We start from the raw sequence: 26,161 nt of genomic DNA, 5'->3' as shown, positions 1-26,161 counted from the left end.
TAGGGTATTGCAGAACTACGGACAGGTAGTATAAGTCGACAGAAAAGAACGGTTCGGGCGCGGATGACGAGGGCGTAGCTCACCACGGCGCGAACCATGGCACGAAGCTGCCAATGAAAAGAGAGATCCGCCTGGGCTCGTGGCCATGACACGCGGCCATATTCTCATTCCATGAACATCGTTGCATCCGGCGTACGGTGCAAAGCTATTCACGAATGATTTAAACCAGGTGCACGCAATATTCAGCCTTCGCGGCCGGCTTTGAGTCGCTTCGGCGCGCGGTCGTCGCTTTCATCCTCGCTATTGGGATCATCGTCATTCGACCGCTTCTCGCCACGCTTTTCCGTTTGTTCAACGTTACCACCTTGATCTGAGGTCGGACCGTTAGCTGATGATGATGCTGGTTGGTCATGCGTATTTGACTGTGCCGGTGTTGCGTCTGAGGGAGCTTCTTGCTTGATATCCTGGGTATGTTCTGGAATGGCTTCCTGGATGCCTTCTGGAATGGCTTCGCGGGTAGTCGCCCGTCCAGGCAAAGGCGGCGCGGCTACGAGGCTGTAGAGAGCAATGCTCCCTAGGATCTGCTCCAGTCCGCGCAAGTGCTCCTCCTTCTCTACCATCATCCCCCCGGCTGCGTTTGAGAGGATTATCGTGTCCCGACGTAGGTTTTCGATCTCTTGCTTGGTCTTCTCAATAAGCTGGCGAATGTGCATTTCCCATTGCTCTCGCAAATTTGACGATGGGGTGACGCTAGCGACATTGCCGGAGGTTGGGCTAGATTCCGTAAACTAGTCTCGCAACGGCGAGCGTTCGATCGTGAACCACGTACAAGGGCCGAGGTCCATATAGGGGCGAAGGGTGGGGTGCGTCATGACCCATTCGTTGTACATGCGGTAACCCAAGATCAGCTTCGTAATAGAATCTGGCGTGTGCGAGGCCCTGAACTTCGACCGACAGTCGCGCCACACCTTGGCTGGCTCCGAGAGGCGGATTGTAGCTTTCGGCGATAACTTGAATTTGAGAGACCGCGGGTCAAGCTCAAGTGTGAAGTCGTCGGGGATGTTCGGATTCTGCTTGACGTAGGTCGCGTCGCCCGCCAGCTTGACGTTCATGTGTTCGTTCAGACAGTGTTGTTTGAATTCCAGCCCCTTCTCGTGGTATGTATGGTGCAAGAGGACGATGTCCCACTCGGTATGGGTTTGAATGACGGTGCCGATGTGTTCGCCAGCGAATGCTGGGCCGGCGTCGGTGTCGGCGAGGTTGGGTTTGGGGACGAGCTTGCCATTGATCCTGTAGCGCTCCGGGTTGGGATCGCTCCATGCCTCATGGTGAGGAACTGTGATGACGTGACCGACCTTTCTCGCGCCCTCTCTTAATGACTTTATTCCGTCGTGGACTCCATCGTGTTTGTAAGTCCCGCCTGCCTCTATTTGTTCCTGCATCCAGCTTGATGGAGTAAATGTCGTTGAGGGAATGCTTCCATTCCCATAATGCATCGGGCCGAGCGCTTGGATGTTCCAGGGCAGGTTCTGGAGAGCAGGAGGCATTCCGGGGAACATACTACGCCAGTAACGTTAGTAAACCCTACAAAGATGGATAGTAGCAATATCCGAAACACGTCAAGGCTTTGGCTGCCGAATGCTTTGGAACATATACAATGACCCGCCCGTCGGTAGTATGCGTAATGCAACCTACGTACCTAAACGGCAAACCGAACGGAGAGGGGAAGTAGCCGCCTGCTACCTGATTGCCGTTCTGCCATTGGTTTTGCATGTTGCTTGCATAATTCTGATTTGCATTCTGGTTGAGCGCTGCCGGCCCATAGCCGTTGGGGACATTGCGGTGGTTCGGCTGGCGGCGTTGGTTTGAATCGGTCTCAGCCCTATTCTGGAAGAAACCGGGCGGTGGGCATCCATACTGCCCGCCCGCATTCGGGTTCAGTTGCAGATCCGGGTAAGGAAATTCGACATATCCAGGGTTGGACTCCCGTCGCTCATTCTGCCTGCCGTTCCCTTGTCCTACACCGGGAGTACGTACGCCATTTCTGTTCGACATCTTGTTGGGTTGCCGGAAAGGAAGTTGTAGGGTTAGCCTGGTCGTGAGACTAAGACGAATATTATGAGCTGCCTCCAACGCCCTTTTGCGGGTAGAGAGGCGACCAGACCGGCGCTCGAACTAGTGAAAGCAATATCCATCGTGCCGCCGCCATGCACGCACCAGCAGGCAATCATTCACTTCCTCCAAGCGTCCATCATTGTGCAGTGACGTTCTCTGTTGTAGCCCTCAGTCACTCGAAATGGCTCCATGAGAACACCAAAAACAATGCTTTGAAATGAGAACAAACGTAATCCATGCAAACAAACATCATGCTTTGTTCGTAAGGCTCTCAACAACAAGGACGATACCATGAACTACAAAACAAAACGGAGCGCGATAAGAAACAAAAACCCTTCAGCAAAATGAGTCCCATATTCCTTCACAATGCCACAATCGTCTCATCACATTACTATCCATGGCTGCAGGTTATATATTGAATAAGAAAACGCAAAACAGCGAGAACAGCGACATAAAACTCGAACCAGGGCCTAAGATGGAGCCACGAAATCCTGGTGCCGTTGGGAAGAACCTTGCCGAGGGCTTGGGGGGTCGGCCCCCTCGAGCGGGCGCGACTAAGCATGCGTCCGCCGAAGTTGACACGGTGCTTCCAGGGAAACCAGCATTACCCCAACTCACGCTTGTCGATGCCCTGGGAGCCGATGGCGGGAACACTGGAAACCTTCTAATCGAATGGTATCCGGAGGGCGAGATACAGGTGGAGGATTTCCATACTGGAACCGTTAGGTTCCATCTGGTAGATGATGGATCAAAGTTGTGTCCGTCGCTACTCATCAACAACGAACTGTTCGAGCGCATGAGGGCCGCCCTACAGGCTAGGAGAACCCTACTCGCCATGCAAGTAGGCATCGGCCAAGCACGGGAGGCAATAGAGCAACGTGAGGACGAGCTTTTTGTCCAAATTGTGAACTGGAGGGGGGAACGCGACTTGCTCGAAAGGGATATGACAGTAGATGCTGAAGCGCGTGTAAGAGGAATAAAATTAATTGACGATGAGATAGCAAGGAATGAAGGAGACCAGGAGGCGCTAAAAAATCAGGGCCAAATCTTGGGAGAAACGCTCGGCAACGCTTATAGTCATTGGGATAGGGTACAATGGGAGGCGGACCTGATTCTTGAACGAGCATTCGGTCAGATTGGTGTCTTTCCTGTGAGCGACCCACCTGAAGAGCAATTCCAAGAGCCAACAATGCAGAGAGAAGCAATACCAGGCTCGGAGCTAGAATCGTCGTTTGGGGTTGTTGAATGGCGCGAAACGGTAGACAACGATCTTGAGGCGTATTCCCAGGCTGTCTCAGGCAAGAATGCCTGGAAGTTCAGCCTACGCGAAGACCCCGATAGCACTTTCAACAACGAGTACTACGACTATTTTCCTCGTCCGGATCCCCGAGAAGCGTGGTGGGGATTGCAACGATGCAGAGACGATCACCGACGAGCAGAAGTAGCCTTCGACTCGCATCGTGACGATTACCACGAAGCGTTCCGTAGCTGGATGATTGAGCAAAAGGGTCGGATGTGCCGAGAGTGCCTGGAGTGGGAATTCGGCCAAGTCTGGGTCAAGCGCGGCGAGGAAAAGACGAGAAAGCTTAAGCTCGCCGAAGAAGCGTATTATGAAGCTGTAGCTCGGGCAGTTGAAGCAGGAATCTATGTCGACGGCAATGGTGCCGAGCCAGATTTTTACGGTGGTGAAGGCGGCAGCGTCTGTAGCCAGAAAAGGAAGCGCATCGAAGACTGGATGCAAGGTGGACCGGCCAAATCCTATGCTGAAGAGGAGGGCGCAGAGTTGGAGCCGAACCCTTCAGAAAGCTTGAGTGTGCGCGAAGGGGATCCGAAGCGAAGGAAAATTGACGAGTACAACGAGCGGGTAGGGCGGGATTGTTGAAGAGGCGTTCACTCGGTGGATGCGTGGAAATATTGTATTTCGTTGGCATACAGCTGCACCATGTTTTCGTTGCATTAGCATCGTATCAGCGGAACTAGGATGCATTTTGCGAGTCGTGAAGGAGATGTACCAGATGATGCAGACATGTGTGGAGTGGTGAGGAGGACAGAGTACGGTGAGCATTTAAAGGCCAGCGAGGCCTTAAGAAAGCAGTTCTGACCAGTATGGAACTGGCTTAGCGCGCATGTCCAACGTTCACACGTCGACGCCAGAGGGAACGTGACTTGGCATCCCGAGATTGTCAGAGCGCATTCTGTTTTCACAGTGACTTTATAGCCTTAGTAGTGATAGACCATGTTTGATGCGGTTCCATTTGTGAATTGCCGCACTGATATTCCATACAGGAGGAAGCTCAACTTAGGTTGTCGCTGTCCCAGCTTAAGATCCCTCGTGTGAATTGAAGAGCGAGTAAGTCGGGTGGGCGAATTCCTTCTCGTCTCCTTCTACGTGTTTGTGCGCTCTCATTGCGGTAGGTTGGCACCCAACACGCAAGCACTTCAAACGCAATGTCGGAAGAAGAGTTGAACACCGAAGAAATTAGAGCAGACTCGACGAGTCCCCATGTGCAATCCGAACAACGCAGTAAAACACGGACTCACCCAACGGAATTGGAAGAATCCGAATCGAAAGACGACGACCGGAACGATGCTCACCGACGCATGGGACAGAAGACCCCTCATACGCAAACCACAATGCCGTTAAAGGTAGCCCTAGAACCGTACATCCGCCGTGCGTATGGAGATGGCTTAGAGAAGGTCTTCGACAGCGGACTCGGGTATCAACCTCCAATGCTACGTCGCGATCGAGTGAATCGAATTCTTCTCTAGGCCGGCAGGTTCAATCCCCCGCATCGAGGACACATGGAGCTTCTGCGACATGCCATGTTTCACAGCGGCGCAGGCCTCAATATCGTCGCTGCGATCGCAAAATTCCAAAGCCAGAGTCATGTTCGTTTCACAACTTCCCACCCGTCACAAACTCCCAGTTCTCCTGCAACGGCACCACAACACCCTCAAAAAACTTCTCCCTAAACTCCTTGTCCTTAAAGTCGAAACTGAAAGAATCGAAATTAAATCGTATACATCGTAGCACAGCTCTTGCATAGTTCTCGCTCTCGAACTTGTTGATATGGTCCGCCAGTCGTGTGGCGATGGAGACTTCCGTCATGCTGTCTTGTTGCCCCTCGTCGTTGAGGTCATCAGGGGTAATGTGGGAGAGAAGTGGCGAGCCGTGAGCGAGCTCGAGGAGGGCAACTCCGAGGGCGAAGACTTGTTCGTTTTTTACGCAACGGCGGCGTTTGGCGGCTGTTTGAATGGCAGATGGGGAAAAGGTCAGGGATACGTATGCGGAAGGGAGAAGGTCACCTGAGTGTCCTTGCAGAATGAATATATCTTTGGTGCCCCAGGACTGTGGCAGCCATGGCGTGTCGTAGAGTTGGAGGATTGAGGAGGCAAGGGTTAGAGCTAGTGTACATCTAATACGATCAGTCTGATGTTCAAGAATAGGCATGGAGTGACACGTACTTCTGCCTTGTTGCAATCTTCCTGCCTCTGCAGATTATTTCTTTCAGTGATGCTGATTCCGAGATTTGGTTGTTGCTGCCAGGTCCAGTCACCAGATACACACGATGGTACCAATGATGGTCTACAAGTATACCAAGACAACATTCTAGCTTGGAGCCATCTACAAGGGTTTTGCAGAGGTTTTCGATTCTGATCGCGAGTGCTGGTGTCGGAGAACGTGTCATAGATGTTGATGATGGCGAAATGGTCACGGATGGGGCGATGTGCGTAGTATTCTTGAGCGTGCCTACTGGAAGTGGCGTAGGCACTGCGATACTACATAGATAGCTTAGTGATCTACGAAAAGGTTAAGGTGTACAGTGTAACTTACTGTGGGGGCAGAAACTGCAATGACTCTATCTCAATGTCCCTCCAAGTCCACGGGAGTACCTTGGGCACGCATTCTGGCATCTTGAACGTCAGAAGGAAGGCAAAGCGGGTGACGCCACCTTCAATATCGTTTCCGTTTCGGAGGTCAAGGCGTAGGTTAGCCTGGTGGGGGTGGTTGCAGGTGCAAGAGTAAAAGCGCAAGCTGAGACTTTCAAATAGTCTTTGTGCCTGATTGCGAATGTTCAACCAGTATGTTGACTGCAAACGGCTTCTTTTTTTCAGTACGAAGTGGCTCCAGCTGGATAGCTCCAGATGTGAGCTTGGAGATCTTGTCTATGTCGCGGTCGATGTCCTGCAAAAGCATCGAATACTTCGCTGAGCCGAAGCCACCTCTTATCTTCGTCCATATGCTTTTAAAGAACTTCTTGCGTGCCATTTCGTCAATGGAATCATCAGTTCCAACCCATGGAGGCTGCAACGAGTTAGTCGTTTAGGTAAGAACGATTAGTGTACACATCTACCTTTAGATCGTCGTTCAACTTCAGTTTCTTACAGAGGAGCTCGATTCTCTTGTTCAGCTTCTCCATGAGCGATACGTACGCTTTGTAGTTTGGCCCAAGTCTACTCTCGATCGCCCTCCGCAGCTGCGCATCCGACCAGGCGGCTTTGCGTCGCTGCTCCAACAGTTGGATTACTTGTTGATCCGGCAAATTGAGTGGGCCAAGTAGCTGGTAGCAAGAATTCATGTAGATACTCACGGAAGCTCCAAATTGGCTCTGGATGTCGTTGAATACATCCTCGTAGTCCCGCATATTTTTCATGACGGCAAGCTAGACAGAGGTCAGCCTTGTAAGACCGTTCCCTGGATGCACGCGAAAAGCACGGCGCTTACACCTTCCCTGTAATGCTCCAGCGCACTGATGACGAGCGGCACCGACCCAAGTATGACACCCGCGAGCTCGCAGCCGGGTTGCGGCATCCTCGGCCCCAACCGCTAACCGCTTTCGGCTTACCCCGCACGGTCACCTGCCTCCCTCATGAACTAATTTCCTGGCCTCATATTCTCGAATCCAGTCTTTCTTCGCATTTCTCATACATTTGACATCACATCCATGGCGAGACTCGTCTCAGATGGCCATGCAAACTGTTATATCGCGTTTGACAATCTCCTCAATGCCCTTCACCACCCCGTCCGCGATTTCCAGGATCAGCTGCCGCTGAAAATCATTGAGGAAGAATTCGACAAATACAAAGTATGGGCAGGCAACACTGGTGCTCCACATGTTGGAAAGCGGTACGAGATCTCACTTGACTACCGGCTGAGAGAGGCGTCATTCTTCAAGGACCAGTTGCTCGGCCTGCTCCAGACACTGGATAACAAGCTTTCGAGGGCCGCAACGAGCGCGAGCCCTTCGAAGAACACCGTGAGGAATCCGATGATGAAATGATAACCACCTCAACCTCTGAAGATGGATACGAGGACCAAGAATCCGAAGATTCGCCCTGGGAGATCTCTTCCGACTCCAGCCGGGATCATGAAACCGCTGGGCAGAGTGGTGATATGGCGCCGACAGCACATACTTTGGACAACCCCAGAAGACCCACACCAATTATGAGCGATGCTATACCATTGAATCCCACCGTGGTGCTTCGCCGAACACCTAATGCAGAGATACCCCGCTTGCTAGAATCCATCAAGCTGACAATTGCCTGTCTGTACCGGATTCCCGTCCGCAAGCCAGCACCTCTCGACCGCCTCAAGCACAGGACTTCTATCGATTCTTCATGCTATCAGCATTTCGATGTCATGCATGTCAAAGAAAAGTTCCCCACCATCAATTCAGACCTGGCCACTCGACTAGGAAAGATGATTACGCGCCGCCGTCAAATCCTATACTACAGAGAAGCACACCATCAGAGTCTAGAGACGGGTCGTGTTCAGCCTAATCCAAAACCAGAAGCAAACCAGACCACTTTCCTCAAAAAGACGCTTAGTCTTACGGCCTCTAGCCAAGCGGCAAGCAGCCTCTTTTCTCTACGCTCCAAGGCTACTACCTTCTGACTTGGCGATACGCTTGTAGGTCCGCAGGAAAATCTTGACCCAACTGAGATCTACGCATCTTCACTTGTCGAGTCGAACTCCTCTGTCGCGTCCAGCTTCGCAGGGAACGATTTACCAATAAAAGTGCCGGCCCGCCCAAAAGGCCCCGATGGAACCGAGCAGGTCCGGTTCGAATGCCCTTACTGCCTAATCACCAAGACGATTACTACTGAACGCAAATGGAAGAAACATATCTTTGAAGATCTCCAGCCATACGTTTGCACATATGGGGATTGCACCCTATATGACCACTTTTTCGAGAGTAAAGACACGTGGTGGAAACACGAAGCCCAACATCACAGAACGAAATGGTTCTGCAACACCGATGCCCACCCCGAGTATGATTCTGAACGCGACTTTCTAGTCCACATGAAGAGTGACCACAACTATGGTCTAGATCATAAGCAGTTTGATCTATTCAAGGATATATTTCGGCGTCCTTCCAGAAGCAGTGAAGGCACTTGCAACCTCTGCATGCGATACTCGAGAAGGTTGAAGAGTCATGTATCTCGGCATCTGCAGCAGATTTCGCTCTTTGCTCTGCCGAGAGTGAATGAGACAGCAGGAAGCGGCAAGGCTGAGCGTTGCACGGTCTCTTCTAAGCATCAGAATAGCGAAAGTCAAGATGGATCTGAATGCGGCACTTCCTCCTCCGGGAGCCATGACCTAGCACACGAACACGCCTCTGACCCCGAGATGCCCGAGATGCCCGATATTGATGATGGGTATGAGGTCACAGATGTGCCAGAAACTGCCGCAGAGAGCTGGGATGATGTTACTGAAAAGTTTTCCAACGCACGTAAGTGGATGCCAATCTTCAACATGAGCATTTGTCTTGCTAGAGGCTGTAGCTCAGGGCCAGGTGGTCGCGGCAGGCGCTTTGGCGTTCGGCGCGATTCTCGACAATGGCGGGGTTGTTATCAGCGACGCATTGGGCCCATTTCACAACTACATACGTTTATGTGTGTGACAATATGCAACTAACCGACGCTGACGGCACCCCGCTTTTCAGGAAGACCAGAGACCCCTCCGAGACCTTCCCTCGTCATCCCTTTCTCCCGAGATCCAGACTTTGTTGACCGCGAAATGCTGCTCGATCGGATACACGAGAAGTGCTCTCCGCCGGCACCGCGAATAGCACTATTTGGCCTGGGAGGTGTGGGATAAGTTAAAGGCATCTTAGTCAAGTGCCTGGACTGACGCTAAGCACAGGAAGTCGCAGCTTGCTATCGAGCACTGCTACCGCACCATCAAGCAATCGCCTGAAACGTGGGTATTCTGGGTCCACGCGAGTAACGCGGCCCGGTTTGAGGAGAGCTATCAAGACATTGCAAGCTCCGTCGAGGTGCCCGGCCGGCAGAACCCTACAGCAGATGTATTCCAGCTGGTACACGACTGGCTGCGGGATGAGAGGAACGGAAAATGGGTCCTCGTCCTCGACAATGCCGATGACGCTAGGTTCCTGCTAGAGGCTCGAAGCGCCGGTCGTGATGGGCCAACGAACGACTTGGAGGTTAGAAGCTCGCAGCCGCTCGTAACCTATGTTCCGCAGTGCAAGAACGGCTCGGTTCTGGTGACGACACGTAGCAGAAATGTGGCACTGCAGCTTGTTGAAGAGTGCGACATTGTTGCAGTCGAGCCGATGGACAAGAAGGATGCGCAGGCGCTTTTGCAGAAAAAGCTAGGGCGGCAGGATAGTAGCGAGGAGGTTATCGAGCTTGCAGCAGCGCTCGAGTTTATACCACTTGCCATGGTCCAAGCGGCGGCATACATCTCACAACGTCGGCCCCGTTGTTCCGTGCAACAGTACCTTCGGGATTTCCGAAGAATCGATCGCAAGAGAACAAGTTTGCTCGACTGTGAAGGGGGACAGCTCCGCCGAGACTGGGAGGCGGAGAGCTCGGTCATCATAACGTGGCAAGTATCATTCAACCACATCCGCGATATCCGACCATCCGCAGCTGACTTGCTGGCGCTTATGAGCTTCTACGACCGCCAAGGAATTCCAGAGGCTCTACTTCGAAATCGTGCAGAACAGGAAATCGCCCAGCAAAGCCAGGAAGAGCGCGACAGCGACTATAATGATTGGGGCGAGGACGAAGACAACGTGTTGCGCTCTAGCGCGAGCGAAGGCTTCGAAGCGGATGTCCTGACACTGCGCGACTACTCTTTCATTTCCGTTAATGCAGACGGCGCAACCTTTGAAATGCCCAGCCAGGTGCAGCTGGCGACGCGGAAATGGCTGGAGGTTCATGGGCAGCTAGAGAATTGGAAGCGGCAGTTTGTTAGGAACCTCTGCGAAGCGTTTCCAACAGGAGAGTATGAGAACTGGGCAAGATGCCAGACGCTTTTTCCGCATGCCAAATCAGCAGCAGAGCAGCCCCCTAAGGGAGACGACGCATTGGCTGATTGGGCTACAATACTACACAGGGCAGCATGGTACGCATGGAGAATGGGAAATGGGATTGATGCAGAGAAGATGTCGGTTCAGGCGATGAATGCAAGGAGGAAGACGTTCGGTCGAGAACATCAAGACACGCTGAGTAGCATGGCGATGGTAGGCTTGGCGTATAAACTTATAGGCAGATGGGACGCTGCCGAAGCGCTGGAGGTGGAAGTGATGGAGATAAGCAAGACGCAGCTCGGAGCGGACCATCCAGACGCGCTGACCAGCATTGCAAATCTGGCGTCGACGTACAGGAACCAAGGACGGTGGGACGCTGCCGAAGCACTAGAGGTGGAAGTAATAGAGGCTCGCAAGGCGAAGCTCGGAGCGCACCATCCAGACATGCTGACTATCATGGCTAACCTGGCGTCGACGTACAGGGAGCAGGGCCGATGGGAGGCCGCCGAAGAGCTGGAGGTGCAAGCGATGGAGACAAGAAAGAAGGTGCTTGGACCAGAGCACCCAGACACCCTTACTAGCGTTAGTAACCTCGGATTAGTGTTAGAGAGCCAGGGCAAGTACGAAGAGGCGGAAGCAATGCAGCGACAAGCACTAGAAGGATACAAGAAGGTGCTTGGACCAGAGCACCCAGACACCCTTACTAGCGTTAGCAACCTCGGGTTAGTGTTAGAGAGCCAGGGCAAGTACGAAGAGGCGGAAGCAATGCAGCGACAAGCACTAGAAGGATGGGAGAAGGTGCTTGGATTAGAGCACCCATACACGCTCACTAGCGTCAACAACCTCGGGTCAGTGTTAAAGATGCAGGGCAAATACGAAGAGGCGGAAGTAATGCATCGACGAGCACTAGAAGCAATGGAAAGGGTGCTTGGATTAGAGCACCCATACACGCTCACTAGCGTCAACAACCTCGGGTCAGTGTTGGAGATGCAGGGCAAATACGAAGAGGCGGAAGCAATGCATCGACGAGCACTAGAAGCAAGGGAAAAGACCTAGCCCTGAGACAACAACAACAACGAGCAGTCCGCCTCCTTTTCTCCCCGCCTCCACGATCCACGAAGTCGCCGTCCACGGAAGAGCTCGGCCAATCTAACTGAATCGGGTTTTGGATGTCCAGCAGTTACGGACACGGGGTTACCTGCCGGGCCATTGCAGTACGGCCAAGTATACAGCAGCGGTATATCGGCGAGCTTTCGGGTCTCGATATGACGCCGCACGATATACTTCGCACATCTGGTTCTCCGACATCATGTCTCATTGCCATATCCATGCAATTCTCATCCGGAAAAAGTCCCCCATCTTGATCTCCCCCCACGTCATCTGCTAGTCCAAGCAGATAACTACGGTAATAGCCATCTCTCTGCAGTCAATCTCAAGGGTAGGGCATCATGGCCTCGACAGCACTCGGCGTCACTCGCCGGGCTGCTTTATTTCCAGGAAAAATTACCTCTGACGCCGTGTTCACCTCGCAGCTTCCGCAACGCACAACTCTACCTTGTCGGCATGTTTACTCTATTCAAGCCCACAGAACTCCGCATGCTTGCTAGCATGAGCTCAAAGACTCCGTCCATTTACAGATGCTCTCAAGAGCTTGATCCGAGAGCATCAATCCGCTTCGTGCCGCGAGAGTCAGAGCTCCCCCGAACAAGCTCCATCGAGATTCGAAGGTAGCTCATCACTGCGTCTGTAGGCCATATACGCTTTCCGGAGTCCATACGTCCGCTTGTTCTCGATTCGGAGTTACTCCTGAGGTTTTCAGGATCTCAAAATCCGCGTGGATCCAGCTAATCTGGATCACCCTCGTTTTCGACCGAGTCCTGAGAGGATCGCAGCCATCGCAAAGGAGCAGCAAAGACTGAGGGAGGCGCAGGAGGCGCAAGTTCGCGGAAACTAGCCGACGCCGGATGCCTTCCCTAGAGGAGAAAATCCGCTTACAAGCTTCTGGGCCAAGAGGGTAAAGAGGCGATGTGGAAGAGTAGTAGGTGCACAGCTCAGATACTTATTTCTCAATTTCCTCAGCTAACACTTCCTTAATCTTCGTTTTGGCTTTGTATTACAACAGAATCGCACGTCGACCTCTCATTTCCTCGCGTCCTTCGCGTCTTGGACCCTGACGCTACATCTACCTCTGTACCGTGGATGAGACGTGTCAGAACGTCCCAGCAGTTCCTGCGCCATGGAAACCGCCTCCAACGCCCCTAATTCCATGCACAGCGTCCCTCCAGTAAGGGAACTATGACGCAACCTCTTCTGAAAATCAGCTATCAGATTCCCCAGCGCCTTTTCCCACTCCATCAACGTTTGTTCCCCTCGCGCTCTCAGCTTTCTCGCGCTCTCAACTCAGAATGCTTGGAGAGTTTCGCACACGATGATGTTTACCCATCCCCCGAGCTCCAATTGAAGAATATACTTTGGGCGCGACCATGTTGCCCTTCATGAGACTCTATCCCTACTCGTCAAATCCCGCACCGTTGGAAAATGCACGCACAGCCAAAGATCCTCCGCTCCTATTCGACGAAAGGGCCTCGAGGGAGCAACCTGGTTAGAAGTTTCCCATACCATCCACGGTTCGCAACCACAATTAACCATGGTCTCGTTCGTCTTGAACCCAATCCATCGCCAGCGCGGCGGACACTCTTTCATCTTCTTAGCAACGCCCAACATGAGCGCATTTCCCAGTAATGAAATCAGACGACCGGAGCCGAGACCGCACGAACAGTTTTCTCGTCTCTCTACCGCACAACCAGGTCATCGCTACTAAGGCACTCGTTGGGATACCCCGACACGTCAACGACCACCACTGTGCTTTTGGGCCTCTATCCTTTCTTACCTCTCCTCTCTCGCGTCGCAATAACCATACTGGCATTTCATCCGCTTTACTATTCTTTTTTCTTCTCTTGCATTCCTGCCTTGGCTCCTGATTCGTAATTGCATCATCTTTGCAGCTTCTCGTCGCATGTGCTACTCCACACTATGACTTTGACGCCCTCCTCTTCCGCGCGCTCATCGGCAACTTGGCCGCGCAGCGAGTGCTCTTCCACAACATGGCCCCTCAGCGAATGCTCGTCTAAGCTCCAAGAAGAGCATGCGACTACTCCCGCATCCACCCCTTCCCCGACACCACCTCCCAGCGTCCGCTTTCCCGACTTCGACAAGCCGCCCTCCTACCACCCCGTCAACGCCGCCCTGCGCGACACCAGCAGAGCCCTCCGAGACGAGACCCTCCAACAGCGCGAACGCCGACTCAGCCGGCCGACGCTCCCGCCCCCCCTCCCGTCCGAAACGCCGAGCGCGAAATGGACCCGCGCCGCTGGCTTCTGGCGCTCCTTCGTCGCCATCTGCGTCCCGCTGCTGCTCTCCGCCCTCGAGGGCAGCGTCACGAACACCGCGCTTCCCACGATATCCGACGCGCTGAACCTCGGGACGAAGTTCTCCTGGGTCGCCACCGCGTTCCTGCTCGCCAGCACCATCTTCCAGCCGCTGTACAGCCAGCTGGGCGACATGTGGGGCCGCAAATACCCCATGATGGTCGCGGTGGCTGTCTTCGCAGTCGGGAGCGCCATCTGCGGCGCCGCCAACTCGGGCGCGGTGCTCATCCTCGGCCGCATCGTGCAGGGCCTGGGGACCGGCGGCATCGATCTCTTCGCCGAGATGGTGCTCTGCGACATCGTGCCGCTGCGCAAGCGCGGGCCGTACCTCGCCATCAAGCACGCCGTCTTCGCCGTCGGGACCACGCTGGGCCCGCTGCTCGGCGGCGTCTTCGCAGAGCACGGCTGGCGCTGGTGCTTCCTGGTCAACATCCCCGTGTGCGGCATCGCGCTGGTGATACTCTGGCTCTGGCTCAACGTCAGCGGCGGCACGAAGGCCCCTAACACGACCCTAAGAGACGAGCTCAAGAAAGTCGACGTCTGCGGCACCACGCTGCTGACCAGCGCCGTCGTGATGCTGCTCGTAGCCCTCAGCACCGGCGGCGCGCCGCACCCGTGGACCCACGCCGCGATCCTGACACCCCTCGTCCTGGGCCTGCTCGGCCTGCTCGCATTCCCCGTCTTCGAGCGCTCGCGCTGGTGCGCGCACCCCATCATGCCGCCGCGCATCTTCGCCAACCGCACGTCCAACATCGCGTACGCGCTGACCACGCTGCACGGCTTCATCACCTACGGCTTCCAGTTCTACCTGCCGCCGTTCTTCCAGGCGGTGAAAGGCAGCTCGCCGACGACGTCCGGGCTGCAAGTCCTACCCACGACGCTCGCCATCGTGGTCATGGCGAGCATCGGCGGCCCGCTGCTCACCGTCTGGGGCAAGTACAAACCCCTGCACATCCTGGGCTTCGGCGCGATGGCGCTGGGGCTCGGGCTCGCGACGACGCTGGACAGCGCCACGCCCGTCGCCGCGTGGCTGGCCTTCCAGCTCGTCGTCGCCGTCGGCTCCGGCATCGTCATCTCGACCATGCTGCCGGCGGTGCAGGTCAAGCTGCCCGAGGGCTCGACGGCCGCGTCGGCCGGCTCGTGGGCGTTCCTGCGCGGCACGGGGTCGCTGTTCGGCGTCGCGGTGCCGGGCGCGCTGTTCAACGCGCGCTTTGCCGCGCTGCTGCCCGGCATCTCGAGCGCCGCGGCGCGCAGCCAGCTCGCGCACGGGCAGGCGTACCAGCGCGCGTCGTCGGTGTTCGTGCGCAAGTTCGGCGCCGCGGCGGAGCGCGAGATCGTCGCTGGCTTTGCGGAGAGCTTGCGCGGCGTGTGGATTGTGTTTGCGGCATGTGCGGCCGTCGGGTTTTGCGCCGCGTGGGGCGAGAAGCAGTATAAGATGCGGAAGGAGCTGAATACGGCGTATGGGCTCAAGGCGCCGAAGAGCGCGAGCGCGGCGACGAGTCCGGGGAGTAGTGTGGCGGGGAGTGGGGCGTGTACGCCGGTCGCGGAGAAGGGGTCGGAGGATGTGGAGCTGGGCGGTGGTGGTGGTGGTGGGGAGAGGTTGTGAGATTGCTTGTTAAGTGCTCTTTGCTTTGATTCTGGGATGCTATGGGAGGGGAGAGTGTTGTGTGATGTAATCGGCGTTGTGTGGTGCGAAGGTATGCTGTTTCTGATACCAAGATTTTCTCGAAAAGTTTGGTCGTTCAAGAGTCAATATGGACGGGACGGAAGAAGGATATTCACGGATCCACTGGCGCTTTGCTGGAGGTATTAGCCGCACCATTTCACGAGGGGAAGATTTTCGTACCTATCTACCCGGAGGATCTAAACCCAGAGTCTATAGATATCCATCTCACCCAAGATGCATCTAACTGCGCTGTCATTCCATTCCATAGCAGGGGAACCAGAGAAAAGCCCCATCCGTCCACCCAACCCTCTTCCACCCACCTCCCCAAACACCTATCCACAACGTCCCTCTACTTCGGCGGATCCTTCCGCTCATACTGCTTCTTAATCCACTCCAAATCCCAGCGACTCGGCTTGGTCGTATACTCCGCCAGAGGCTCGACATCCACCTTCCTGGCATCCGTCCACTTCATCAGCGCGCACTCCTCGCGCTCAAAGCGGGTGTTGCACTCCGGGGTGCCGTCGGTCGTGGTCCCGTAGTGGGTGATGGAGTCGTAGTCGTAGAAGCCGCCGACGCGGATGGTCCATTCTTTGCGGATGGTGGCGCCTTTGATGTACTCGAAGCCGCGGAACTGGTACTTCAGGGAGGTGGTAAAGTCGTTACAGAGTTCCCAGGGAGTTATGGTTGCTGGGGGATAGGGGTTAGGATGGGGGGAGATGAGCGAGGGGAGGAGACTTACGGTCGTCGCTCTTGGCTAGGGCGAATACCTTTTTGAAATCGGCGAGCTTTTCGCAGTTGTAGGCGATGTAGGTGTCGCGGTCTGGGCGTTGGTGCTCGTGGGCCTATGATAGGGGGGATGAAGTTAGCGTTGCTGGAAGTGAGGTATGGTATGTCTATGTCTTGGTATCGTGTTTAGCAATCGCGCAACAACCCTCACAGGGCATTTTAAACGATACTTGCACATACACTTTGGTGGGGACATAGACTCCGTACCGAGGGTTTTACGTACCAAGCCGAATACATGAGCCATCTGGTCAAGGCATATTAGCAAGGACTTCAACAATGAAATGGATTGCGAGCAAGCTTAACCTCGTGCATGGTACTAGCGACGTCCCATTTATTCGAAACCATAAACTGGCTCTTCCACGGTCCCGGAGGATCTTGCCGCATCAGTCCAAGCGTAGCTCCCCACTTCCCTGCAGTCCACACCACAGCCAGCGTGTCATAAGGCACATCCGGATTCCAATCGACCACCCCGCCCGCCTTGCGGCAAGTCAGTGGCTGGCCTTTGTCGTCCACGCGCTCCTTGAACACGATGCCGTGGCCGGACTGCTTTGAAGCCTTGCCGCCCAGCGCGGCGTACCACTCGTTGATGCCGCGCTCGAAGATCTCCTGCACGTGGTGGCGGTCCCATTGGCGAGCGTAGCAGTAGGGAATCGTGATGAGGTTGTGGGAGTCGCGCGGCCAGGGGATGGGCCCGCCGGGGTTGCCGAAGGCAGTGGCGACGCCCAGCTGGACGATTTCAGGGTCAGGGGAGGTGCCGTCTATGATGTGGGCTGTCATGTTGTAGTTCATGGGGTACTCAAAGCCACAGAGGGGATAGGTCGCCAATGCAGTGGAGGCCAGGGCCGCAGCCTGGAGTATCGTGAAGAGCCTCATTATGGGTGGCTCGAAGGTGTGGTTGACTCCACCGACTTACTGCCCAAGTTGGAGGAGAAGTGGAGAGGCTAAAGCAGCGAACTCTTATATCGGACTTGGTGGTGGGGAAATCTGCTCGCGGGGTTTGGTGAAAGAGCGTACCAAGAGGGATAGCATGGCTGCTAGGCGGGGTAAGAGATGAAGGCATGAGAGGTATCAGAGTCGATCGAAGAGAAACGAGTGAAAGAATGCCTGAGAACTGTCCACGTGCAGTCCGCGGTAATCGGTAGAATGGCTCGGGCAGAGGAATTCGAGCAGACGTAAGTGTAGGTTGTCACTGCATAGGTATTGGGACTCGACCATCTCCTGCCGCCATCGTCAACGAAAAGTTCCCCTTTAGAGAGGTAGCGCGATTAAAGTACGCGGAGCATCTTCGGAGCAGCTCCCGATAGCAACTACAAGACTCTGGACAATCGCCCTTCCCAACCTTGACGGTAAGAATTGTCTAGTTGAAGTTTCTGTATCTCGGTCAGTCCATGCGGTCGTGGGGTCAAGGAAGCGTATCTCGATGCCGAGACAGCCCACCTATAGAGAGCACACCATCGTCCACAACAGTGAACCGTCGAAGCCGTTGCTAGCCTCGGTATGTAGCCGAGACAACCCCCCATGAGAGAGCACACCATCGTCCACAACAGTGAACTATTAAAGCCGTCGCTATAGCCTCGATATATAACCGAGACAGTCGAACCGTGGGTGGGCAGCACATGTACTATCGTTAGGTATCTGCCACCTAGATCTTGTCAGCCCGCGTAGTGAGAACGGCTCCCAGATATACGGAAGACCAAAGAGCAATCCACTCGGTCAACCTTGGCTATGCTGGCAGCAAGAATGGAGGAGCCCGATGGCCCCGTACCAGAACCGGTTCATCAACGTCAGCTGGCTTTCGCCCGAGGCCGCATGTCCACATGCGATGCTGCAGAATAAGCAAGCTGTGAGCCCGGAAGACGTCAGTCATAAAGGCGAGAAGCAGTAGCATAGCTCTCAGCAACGGCGATGACTCAGGCGCTCTCGGCATTTCAAAACGCAACATAGGCAATTTTTTGGCTACTACAGAAACGGGACGGTGCTTTTGGGCCATTGTTGAAAGGGCGGGTCGAATCAAACACGCCAGCCTCGCTAAGGAGGAAGTTCTCTCACACGCTCACGCTCACGCACCGTTCCTAGCGCCGTTATTCTGCTGCGCCGTCCTTTGCTCATTCAACATCTCTTCAATATGCGCGTTGAGCCAGTAGCGGCTCAGAACCTCAGTCGACATGTCCTTGGCGCCCGAAATGGTGCCTCTGCACTCGGCGGCCTGGCAGCGGCAGTCGAACGGCTGCGCCATGTGCCACTCCGTGCTCGGGTAGAAGAAGGTGAGCTCATCGCCGGCATTGAGTCCCCCCTTGAGCGCAGGGTCCACCCTGACCTCCCAGCGCGCCATGTCGAAGACGAGAGTTGGCCGGCACGAGTGGTTTATGAAGACCAGGTCGCAGTTCAGCTCGATGTGGAGGTCGCGCGAGGCTTGCACCGAGGTGTACGCGCACGAGGCGGGCGTGGGATTCGTGATGCGGGCGAAGACGGCGCCGGCTGGGAGGTCGACGAGGGAGACGGAGCGCGAGGCAAATGCGCCGGGGAGATGCTCGACGCGGAGGAGGCGGGAGAGGTCCGGCTGCACCCACGCCGGCACAGTATCGCTGGGCGCATCGGGGAGGATCGAGGAGGGGGTTATGACGGGTTTGGCGGACGATACGACTGACGTCTTCTTGCCGTTGGTGGGTAGCGGTGCGTTGTTGATGATGGCAGCCGGCGACATTGTGATTGCGAGAGCAGATTCGCTGGAGCAGAAGTAGCGAGGCCCTACGCTGCATTAATATTCGATTTCAGCAGCCCAGCCCGCCTGCGTGGTCCGATGAGCCGTGGGCCCATCCGCAAGGTGCGTCGTCTTGTGAAGTGTGGGGATGGTTAGCTTGTTCCATATTGCCGAAGCCACAAAGACGCACTCCAGCAGCAGCTGAAAGCGTCCCCGTGGGTAGTCCCGAGGTTGCAGTAACATCATTTGATCATTCCGTTTGCTAAGCGCCCCATCCGCAAGGCCGTAAGGTGTTGTGCAGTCTGCGACAGGTACCCCGCGATGATCGGATATCCACAGGCGAGGCTCGACGGCAAATGTCGTTCGAGGGGGATCATGGACTGCCGTGTCTTTGGTTACGTGGCGCAATTGGCTGACAATGGCTTGTCGGTCGTGTCATTCTCTATGGCTCAAAGGAACCTTGGAAGCGAGGTAGTGGGAGAGCCATCAGCCTTGCAGCCTCGGCGATCAGATGAGAGATGACGTCTTTCGGCCTAGCCCTAACAGGACTAGTGCATTTTCCTCTCCATTTCGAGCCCTCGCCCAACCTTTGAATGTGTCTCCTCTTTACCTTTGTAGACCATCTAGCATGATTACTCCCACTGACAAAATCAACCCACCCTATCAACCCGAACACTAGTCTCATTCGTAACCACAATCCCCCCCATCCCCACCCCCGTCCACCCCTCCCCCTCACTCCCACCCACACCCAGACTCTTTCTCCTCGCTCTATCCCCCCTCGCGCTCTTCCCCCTCCCCAGCCACCGCCCCTCCTCCGCAACCCCAAATCTATCCTCCGCGTCGGCTATCACAACCGTCGTATTCCCGTGCTGCGCAGCCCTCTCGTACTCCGACGTGCTGCTTATGGAGTCTTCGCGCGTGGCGAGTTGGTCCGTCGACTCGGAGGCGTCTTTGTCGAAGTCGACTGTGTGCGTATGCGTGGTGAGGGTGGCGAGTTTGTGCGTGTGGAGGTGCGGCTGCGTGCGGGAGTGCGAGTAGGAGGAGGGATGGGAGGAGGATTTCAGCGGGCGGCGGAGGAGGACGAGGAAGATGGGGCGGAGCATGGGGAGGCAGGCTGGGGTTGGGTTAGCGTGGTGTTGTGTTGAGCACCGCAAGGGTGAGCAGTGCGTGGGGAGGACCGGTGCTAGACGAACGTACCGGAAACGATGGCCAGATTGACCTCCGCGGTCGCCCAGATGATGATAGGCGTGACGTTCCAGGGCATTTCCACATTGCTCGTGTCGTAGCGCAGCGACAGGATGAGCACGACGACGGATGCGACGCAGACGAACACGCCGAACAGGAACATGGCCATGATGCCGAGACGCTGCGTGAGCGGCAGCTGCAGCTTCTGCACTTCGATGATGGGGAGCGCGAGGATGGCGATGTCGATCAGGAAATGCGTGAGTACGGTGCCGAAGAAGAAATTGCTGTCGTCGATGGCGCAGTGTCCTGGCGTCTTCGGGCGCCAGAACTTGGCTATGGGAACGCAGTGGAAGATGGCGAGGAAGGTCTGTCATCCACATTAGTTCCGAACGTAGTATCATATCCAAGCAGTAGGCAAACATACGCGCAGGATAAGCCAGATAATCGTACATGCGGCTAGGATCTTGATAGGGATCTTGATGTTTGACAACTTGAACATGCGCCAGTAGAACGCCAGGATAGCAAGCTTCGCCGAGGCCAGCGAGAATGCGTAGAACAGTTCCAGATTCCAGAGTATAAGGAGCGATTTCTCAAGTGTTTCTGGGCCGGGGAGATCGATTTCAGCGAGGAAGAGTCCGAGGCCGATTTGCAGCCCTGTGCTCATCGATCAGCTTGCGTCGGCCGGAAGTAGCTACGGATACTTGCACCACAGCACGAGTCCACTCCATACTCCCGCGCACAGGAAAGCTAGTATGGAGAGATAGTCGTCGAACCACAGCGAGATCTTAGTGAGCCTTCGCGCTATGAGGCGGAGGACGAGCGAGATGGTGGCGGCGGCGAAGGTAACGAAGATGCAGATATAGGTGTGCAGTTGACGTGGACCATGGTGGGGTGGAACCTGTGTCTCCATACTACATCAGAACTAAGAGAATGAAAAAGATGGTGAGAAAAGGAAGGCAGACATGCAAGCCACAGGCTCCTAACGATGGCTTCTCCGCACTATAATACCCACACACGATGGAGACATACTCCTTGGAAGGCATACCTACGTACGGGACATTCCGTGCTCGACCGCGCTTGCCCCTCAGATCTCCTCCATCTAGCACCAGGCCGCACTCCCAACCAAACAGAAAGCAATGTCGGAAAGCCGAGGAGGAGCATCCTGAGACCGTTTCTGCCGTCGCTGGGTGCATGGCGGCTACGATTGGTTGCAGAAGCGGGCAGCGCGGAGGCGTTGTGGCTCAAAAGGGACACTCAGGGAGTCGGGAACAGGAAGCACGCATTGCTAGTAGGGTTGGATCTATAAGGCGAGTCAGAACAAGGGTGCTCACGTGGAGAGCTTGCCGCATCGACGCAGGGAAGGGATGGCGTATACAAAGCTTAAATGCATCGGACGTACGCACCATGTGGGTGAGAGCCTCACTTCCGATGCTGAGATACGGATAGCGTTCTGTGGTGTGTATCGCGGTTGCGAGACCGCGAGGTGATGATGCGAGGAACGCGTCGACTTCTCACGACGTCCAATTGCGAACAGCCTCAGGCGTTCGTCCAATTTTGGACGGCGTTCATCATCTGCTTGTACCCCAAAATAGTTGGAAGTTTATTCAGCCGCCGCCGCCGCCGTACACGCAAAACAGCCCAAAGCTCGAACACAGCATTCAAATAACGACAGGCAAAGCGAACGCGAGACTGAATGCCCATCCTCCGAGAATAGGGTTCAAACAGCGCCCGGGTCCGCTCTCAAGCAATAACTTGACGCCCCACGCTACTAGGAAGATCCACGATGCGGGGAAGCGAGCGCAGGGACCGATGCGCGCCCGTTAAACGTTCTCGGAGCTTTGATGTGTCAAAGCGCCGCATGTACGCGATCTCCCCTGTTTGACAGCAGCGACAATGAAGGGGTTGGTTGTTATGCGTTTCGAGAACGCGTATGTTGTTAAGCTAGACGCATCTGGATGCGCAGTCCGCGCTTGGGGGATCTTCCGGTGACGAAAGGCTGGAAATAGAAGTCTTCGGGAGTCAGCGTGTTAGGACGGCTACTTACGTCGTGACTTATCCTTGATAGACTAATTGCCCGATTCAAGATGGTGGAAGTCGCCCGCGGCAGGGCGCGCGATGCGCTTTGCGATGGTTCCTGTCAGCACTACTAGTCAGCTTGCGCAGGACGGCCCGTTTTGATGGCCGCGATCCTGCGAAAGTGCGTGTCGTGAAACTGTCGTCGGATAGCGAATCCTGGACCAAAGAGGAGAGAAGGAGGTCATGACATGGGAAGAGGAAGCGGGGACCTGGGAGATCGTGGGAACCTTAGTGCGGCACGGGTAATAGTCTGAACTAGTGCCGGGGACTGGTGGATTTCCGGTATTTGAATCCACCTAGCTATCGCGCACAAAAGGAACCTCGAAACATTCAAGGTCAGGTTTGGCGGTAGCATGATTTATTGGTAAGTCTGCCTAGTTCTTCTTGTGCTCAACAAACTCGGCCTCATTCCGAGGACCATGGCGCGGACCGTCCCTGCAATACACATTAGATTCTATGTTCTCGTCTACGGTACACTAATCCTTCTATCCCCAAAAAGGCAAGCAGAAGTACTGGAGGTAAGTGGCAAGGAACTCACTTCTTGCCGCGACCTCCAAACCCCCAGCGGATCTGGTTCGCCCATCGTCCCTCAACACCAAGATCGTCCGCCCACGCCCATACGAGACCGGGGTTCTTCTGGAACATGCGGCCGGCAAAGGCAAGATCCAGGTTATCGTTCTCGAGGTACCCGTTGGCCTGCTTGCCCTCGGTGATGGAGCCCACGGTGCCGACGTGCATCTTGTCGCCGACTTTGTCCTTGACCGCTTTGGCGAAGGGCTCTTGGTATCCTGGGCCGCCCTTGATTTTCTGCTTCTCGTGAAGGCCGCCCGACGAGACATCGAGAAGGTCGACACCCTTCTCTGCGAGTATCTCAGCGAGCTTCACTGTCTGATCCACGGTCCAGCCGTCGATGCCTTGCTCTTCAAGCCAGTCGGTAGCGCTAATGCGCAGGAACAGAGGCATGGACTCCGGAATGGTCTTCCTCGCGATTTCGACAACCTCCAGTGTCAAGCGGGTGCGGTTCTCGAAGGATCCGCCATACTCATCGGTACGGTGGTTGGATGCAGGCGACAGGAAACTATGCAGCAGGTATCCGTGGGCGTTATGGATTTCGATGGCGTCAAAACCTGCCCGTAGAGCGCGCTCAACGGCAGCCTTGAACGCAGATTTAAAATTTTCAATATCCTGCTTCGACATCTCCTTCGGTTTGGCGTGCCTCTCGTTGAAGGGGATCGCACTGGGCGCGTAGACGTTATCCGGCCAGCCGTTCAGCTCAGGCGTGGCAATGTCGCCCATGCTCAGCCATGGCGCCACGGTGCTAGCTTTGCGACCGGCGTGCGCAAGTTGAATACCAATCTTCTGGTTCTGAGAGTGCGCGAACTCGACGATCCTGCGGAGGGGCTCAATCTGCGAGTCTTGCCAGAGGCCGGAGTCTTCGGGGGTGATACGCCCTTCGGGGACCACGGCAGTGGCTTCGACGAAGGATATGCCGGGGCCGCGCTGAATTATGCCGCCGAGATGGGTGAGGTGCCATGCCGTGTGGTGGCCGTTTTCGGCGGAGTACTGGCAAAGGGGAGAGAGCTGTACCATGCGTCCGTCAGTGCATGCTGCTGGAGTGTGAAATTCCGTGGGTCTTACCGCTATGCGGTTCTGCAGGGTCAGACCGCGAAGCTTGAGTGGGGTGAAGAGCTTCGGGATCTTATCACTGCCATCTTTCATGCCAATTGCAGTTCCTGCTGGCGGATCCTGCAACGGAGTGAAGTAAGAGATCTGCAAGCGTTAGCTACCGTTCTTTAATAGGTAGAATTGGACTCACGCCTGGGGCAGCTTTGTTTCTGAGGTGGTTCTCGCCTTCAACCTGCTTCGGAAGGCCATGATGGGAGTGTTGCGTCGTCGTCATGGCTGCAGTTTGCTCAATTGGCGGGGACTGAGAATATGAACGGTACTTATGGAAGCGGGAAGCTCGATGAAGACCTGTAAAGGAGAGTGGGAGCAAGCCCACATCTTTATACGCACTCCCACTCTTCAAAAAGATGGCCTGTCGTGACGTGCTTCTGAATGGCAAGTGAACCCTGAGCACCGTGGGGCACCATTTCTGCCCCGCCTTCCCAAAACGACATTGGCGCGTCAGTATGTATCCCCTTATTGATTTGTAAGGTACATCGCACCACCTGCTTGCCACTTGCCACTATCACGGAAGAGAATATTGTATTGAGGGTGCAACTATGGGCTTCCCGGAAGTGGATGGCACATGGCGCGCATATGATGAAACGCCTCGAGGAGCGAATGAGGCGTGCTTACGTAGGAGTGTGTCCACTGCTATTAATCAAATATCTGGTGTTTGGGTAAGACAGCAATAGGATTTCTAAGCAGCGCGCATAGTGTGGAAAGGGTTGTCGACTGCAGCGGCGCTTCTCGGAAGCTCTCTTCGGCATCCCGAATCTTGCCCGAGTTCGGTGCATCTTTGGCCGTGAGAACAGCGAGTCACAGGACGTTTCGAGGGAAAGACTTCAGGCGACGAGAAAGCATACTACCTTACCCGATGCACATTTACCGGGTTCACAAATGCTCATTTCCCCGGATGCATCGAGCTATGTCAGCACAAAATTCTATCAGACCCCACCGTGTGCTGTTGACGCGACTGACTTCTCTTTGGTTCTGCTGCCCGCTGCACGATTCCCCCGACTTCTGGCACGCATGAAACCACGCCCAAGACATCGGGACCAAGTCGGCCTTGGTATTGCTGACAGGGCGGGAGAACGACGTCACAATGCCAACCCTTTAGTGCCGCGATCAATGGCCTAAAAAGATGCCGAATCGAGTAGGCAAAGAGTTGACGTTACAGGCGGAGGGGGCCAACGAGTACCCTCGAACGCTTCTCGCCAAGCATGAAATGGATGTCGACCTCCGCCTTCAGTCGTTTGAAAACAAGCTGGTGTAAATAGACTCAATCAGGATGACAAAGGAAATCGACATAGTGCAGAGGAAATGCCAAAAGCCATGATAGCCGGCCTCCTCCGCGGTATAGCGAAGATAGACGAGGGAGTACCCAGTTGTTCTGCGTTGAAGTCGAGTGATGCAAGGCTGCAGCTGGTGTTAGAGGTCAACAAGTCTTGAGTTTAGGCGAAAGAGCAGATTTTGGTCTACTGTCGTTAATAAGCATAAGTTCGGGCGGGAGATCTGTCCTGTTCGGCCACCCCTATAGGCAAGACTTTAGTCACCGACGGCAGCACTGAAGCTACGTGTTGATTCGTCGCCTAGGCCTAGTAGCACACTAGCATGTGGCCGCGGACAAACTCGTCAATGCCCTGCGAAGGAGTCATCGGTCCAGTGCGCTGGTCAGTCTCGCACCCGGCAGGACAGCGACGAAGAACTCAGGCGACGTTGCAACTCCGGCAATCCGCCAATAAGAGGCGTCCAGGACGAGAGAGGGCGATTGGTGGAGCAAGCGCGGGCCCGCGAGATGACCGGTGCTGGTGACTAGACTGGATACCGTGGCTGTTGCGCCTTGCAAGGCCGAAGAGGACACTTGGTAAGAAGAGCGCTTGGTGTGGCGGGTGAGGCGGTCATTGCTTGGCACACTGACCGCCCGCACAAAGAGCTGAATAATGGAGGCACAATGCTCAAAGAGAGCGAAAGCAAACAGCAAACTAAAAACGGTCCTTTGTGCCTACACGGTGACTTGGAGATGTGGCCCGATGTGCCCGTTGGACGGCGAGCTGCCGGGCGGGCTTGTGGGAGTTTGGAGGTTTTCCCCGCCGCACCGTGGCTGCCGTGGAAATTTCTAGTAGAGCCGAAGCCTACACGTGTCCTGTACGCTCGCATGAAAAAAGAGGTGAGATTGAGGCTGATGTGCGCGCTTGGGGTGAATATTAGAGACAAGTGGCGTCTGCCTGCCCGCGCTTTCCCGCTTTCGGCAGGCGGT

The 26,161-nt window shown here is 55.2% G+C and overlaps 10 protein-coding genes across 10 annotated transcripts; 4 read left to right on the top strand and 6 right to left on the bottom strand.

The window, feature by feature from the left end:
• Positions 1–242: 242 nt before the first annotated feature.
• BU26DRAFT_570981 (uncharacterized protein) lies at positions 243–2,055 on the bottom strand (the record flags this gene model as incomplete). The annotated part of the gene is made up of 3 exons (XM_033834087.1): positions 243–774; positions 826–1,560; positions 1,700–2,055. The coding sequence occupies 3 exons, from the start codon at positions 2,053–2,055 to the stop codon at positions 243–245; spliced, it is 1,623 nt and encodes a 540-aa protein (XP_033677303.1).
• A 457-nt stretch (positions 2,056–2,512) lies between these two features.
• BU26DRAFT_584497 (uncharacterized protein) lies at positions 2,513–3,997 on the top strand (the record flags this gene model as incomplete). The annotated part of the gene is made up of 1 exon (XM_033834600.1): positions 2,513–3,997. The coding sequence occupies one exon, from the start codon at positions 2,513–2,515 to the stop codon at positions 3,995–3,997; it is 1,485 nt and encodes a 494-aa protein (XP_033677302.1).
• A 1,014-nt stretch (positions 3,998–5,011) lies between these two features.
• Positions 5,012–6,928, bottom strand: BU26DRAFT_584494 (uncharacterized protein; the record flags this gene model as incomplete). Its single annotated transcript, XM_033834599.1, has 6 exons — positions 5,012–5,464; positions 5,581–5,887; positions 5,951–6,151; positions 6,216–6,421; positions 6,471–6,779; positions 6,842–6,928. 6 exons carry the CDS (start codon positions 6,926–6,928, stop codon positions 5,012–5,014), a joined length of 1,563 nt encoding a protein of 520 aa, XP_033677301.1.
• Positions 6,929–7,282: 354 nt separating this feature from the next.
• Positions 7,283–8,215, top strand: BU26DRAFT_158610 (uncharacterized protein). The gene has a single exon (XM_033820099.1). It carries the CDS (start codon positions 7,394–7,396, stop codon positions 8,009–8,011), a length of 618 nt encoding a protein of 205 aa, XP_033677300.1. The 5' UTR covers positions 7,283–7,393; the 3' UTR covers positions 8,012–8,215.
• An 870-nt stretch (positions 8,216–9,085) lies between these two features.
• Positions 9,086–11,858, top strand: BU26DRAFT_584490 (TPR-like protein). Its single transcript, XM_033834598.1, has 2 exons — positions 9,086–9,208; positions 9,258–11,858. Exons 1-2 carry the CDS (start codon positions 9,137–9,139, stop codon positions 11,448–11,450), a joined length of 2,265 nt encoding a protein of 754 aa, XP_033677299.1. The 5' UTR covers positions 9,086–9,136; the 3' UTR covers positions 11,451–11,858.
• Positions 11,859–13,427: 1,569 nt separating this feature from the next.
• BU26DRAFT_584484 (MFS general substrate transporter) lies at positions 13,428–15,609 on the top strand (the record flags this gene model as incomplete). The annotated part of the gene is made up of 2 exons (XM_033834597.1): positions 13,428–13,586; positions 13,686–15,609. 2 exons carry the CDS (start codon positions 13,428–13,430, stop codon positions 15,426–15,428), a joined length of 1,902 nt encoding a protein of 633 aa, XP_033677298.1. The 3' UTR covers positions 15,429–15,609.
• Positions 15,610–15,740: 131 nt separating this feature from the next.
• On the bottom strand, positions 15,741–17,364 carry BU26DRAFT_158571 (uncharacterized protein). The gene is made up of 4 exons (XM_033820098.1): positions 16,578–17,364; positions 16,498–16,518; positions 16,228–16,330; positions 15,741–16,175 (listed from the first exon to the last, which is right to left on the bottom strand). The coding sequence occupies exons 1-4, from the start codon at positions 17,145–17,147 to the stop codon at positions 15,838–15,840; spliced, it is 1,032 nt and encodes a 343-aa protein (XP_033677297.1). The 5' UTR covers positions 17,148–17,364; the 3' UTR covers positions 15,741–15,837.
• A 1,011-nt stretch (positions 17,365–18,375) lies between these two features.
• On the bottom strand, positions 18,376–18,978 carry BU26DRAFT_400657 (uncharacterized protein; the record flags this gene model as incomplete). Its single annotated transcript, XM_033822796.1, has 1 exon — positions 18,376–18,978. A coding segment is annotated over one exon (603 nt), but the record flags the coding sequence as incomplete, so codon positions are not given.
• Positions 18,979–19,137: 159 nt separating this feature from the next.
• Positions 19,138–21,070, bottom strand: BU26DRAFT_584476 (uncharacterized protein; the record flags this gene model as incomplete). The annotated part of the gene is made up of 5 exons (XM_033834596.1): positions 19,138–19,706; positions 19,797–20,089; positions 20,173–20,527; positions 20,585–20,819; positions 20,871–21,070. 5 exons carry the CDS (start codon positions 21,068–21,070, stop codon positions 19,626–19,628), a joined length of 1,164 nt encoding a protein of 387 aa, XP_033677295.1. The 3' UTR covers positions 19,138–19,625.
• A 1,700-nt stretch (positions 21,071–22,770) lies between these two features.
• Positions 22,771–24,136, bottom strand: BU26DRAFT_534842 (FMN-linked oxidoreductase; the record flags this gene model as incomplete). The annotated part of the gene is made up of 3 exons (XM_033831237.1): positions 22,771–23,817; positions 23,875–24,006; positions 24,053–24,136. The coding sequence occupies 3 exons, from the start codon at positions 24,134–24,136 to the stop codon at positions 22,771–22,773; spliced, it is 1,263 nt and encodes a 420-aa protein (XP_033677294.1).
• Positions 24,137–26,161: the final 2,025 nt, after the last annotated feature.

Source organism: Trematosphaeria pertusa, assembly GCF_010094035.1.
Source record: "Trematosphaeria pertusa strain CBS 122368 unplaced genomic scaffold BU26scaffold_20, whole genome shotgun sequence".
Taxonomy (NCBI): Eukaryota; Fungi; Ascomycota; class Dothideomycetes; order Pleosporales; family Trematosphaeriaceae; genus Trematosphaeria; species Trematosphaeria pertusa.
Note: the sequence above shows the minus strand (reverse complement) of the source record. Positions and strands in the feature narration are given on the sequence as shown.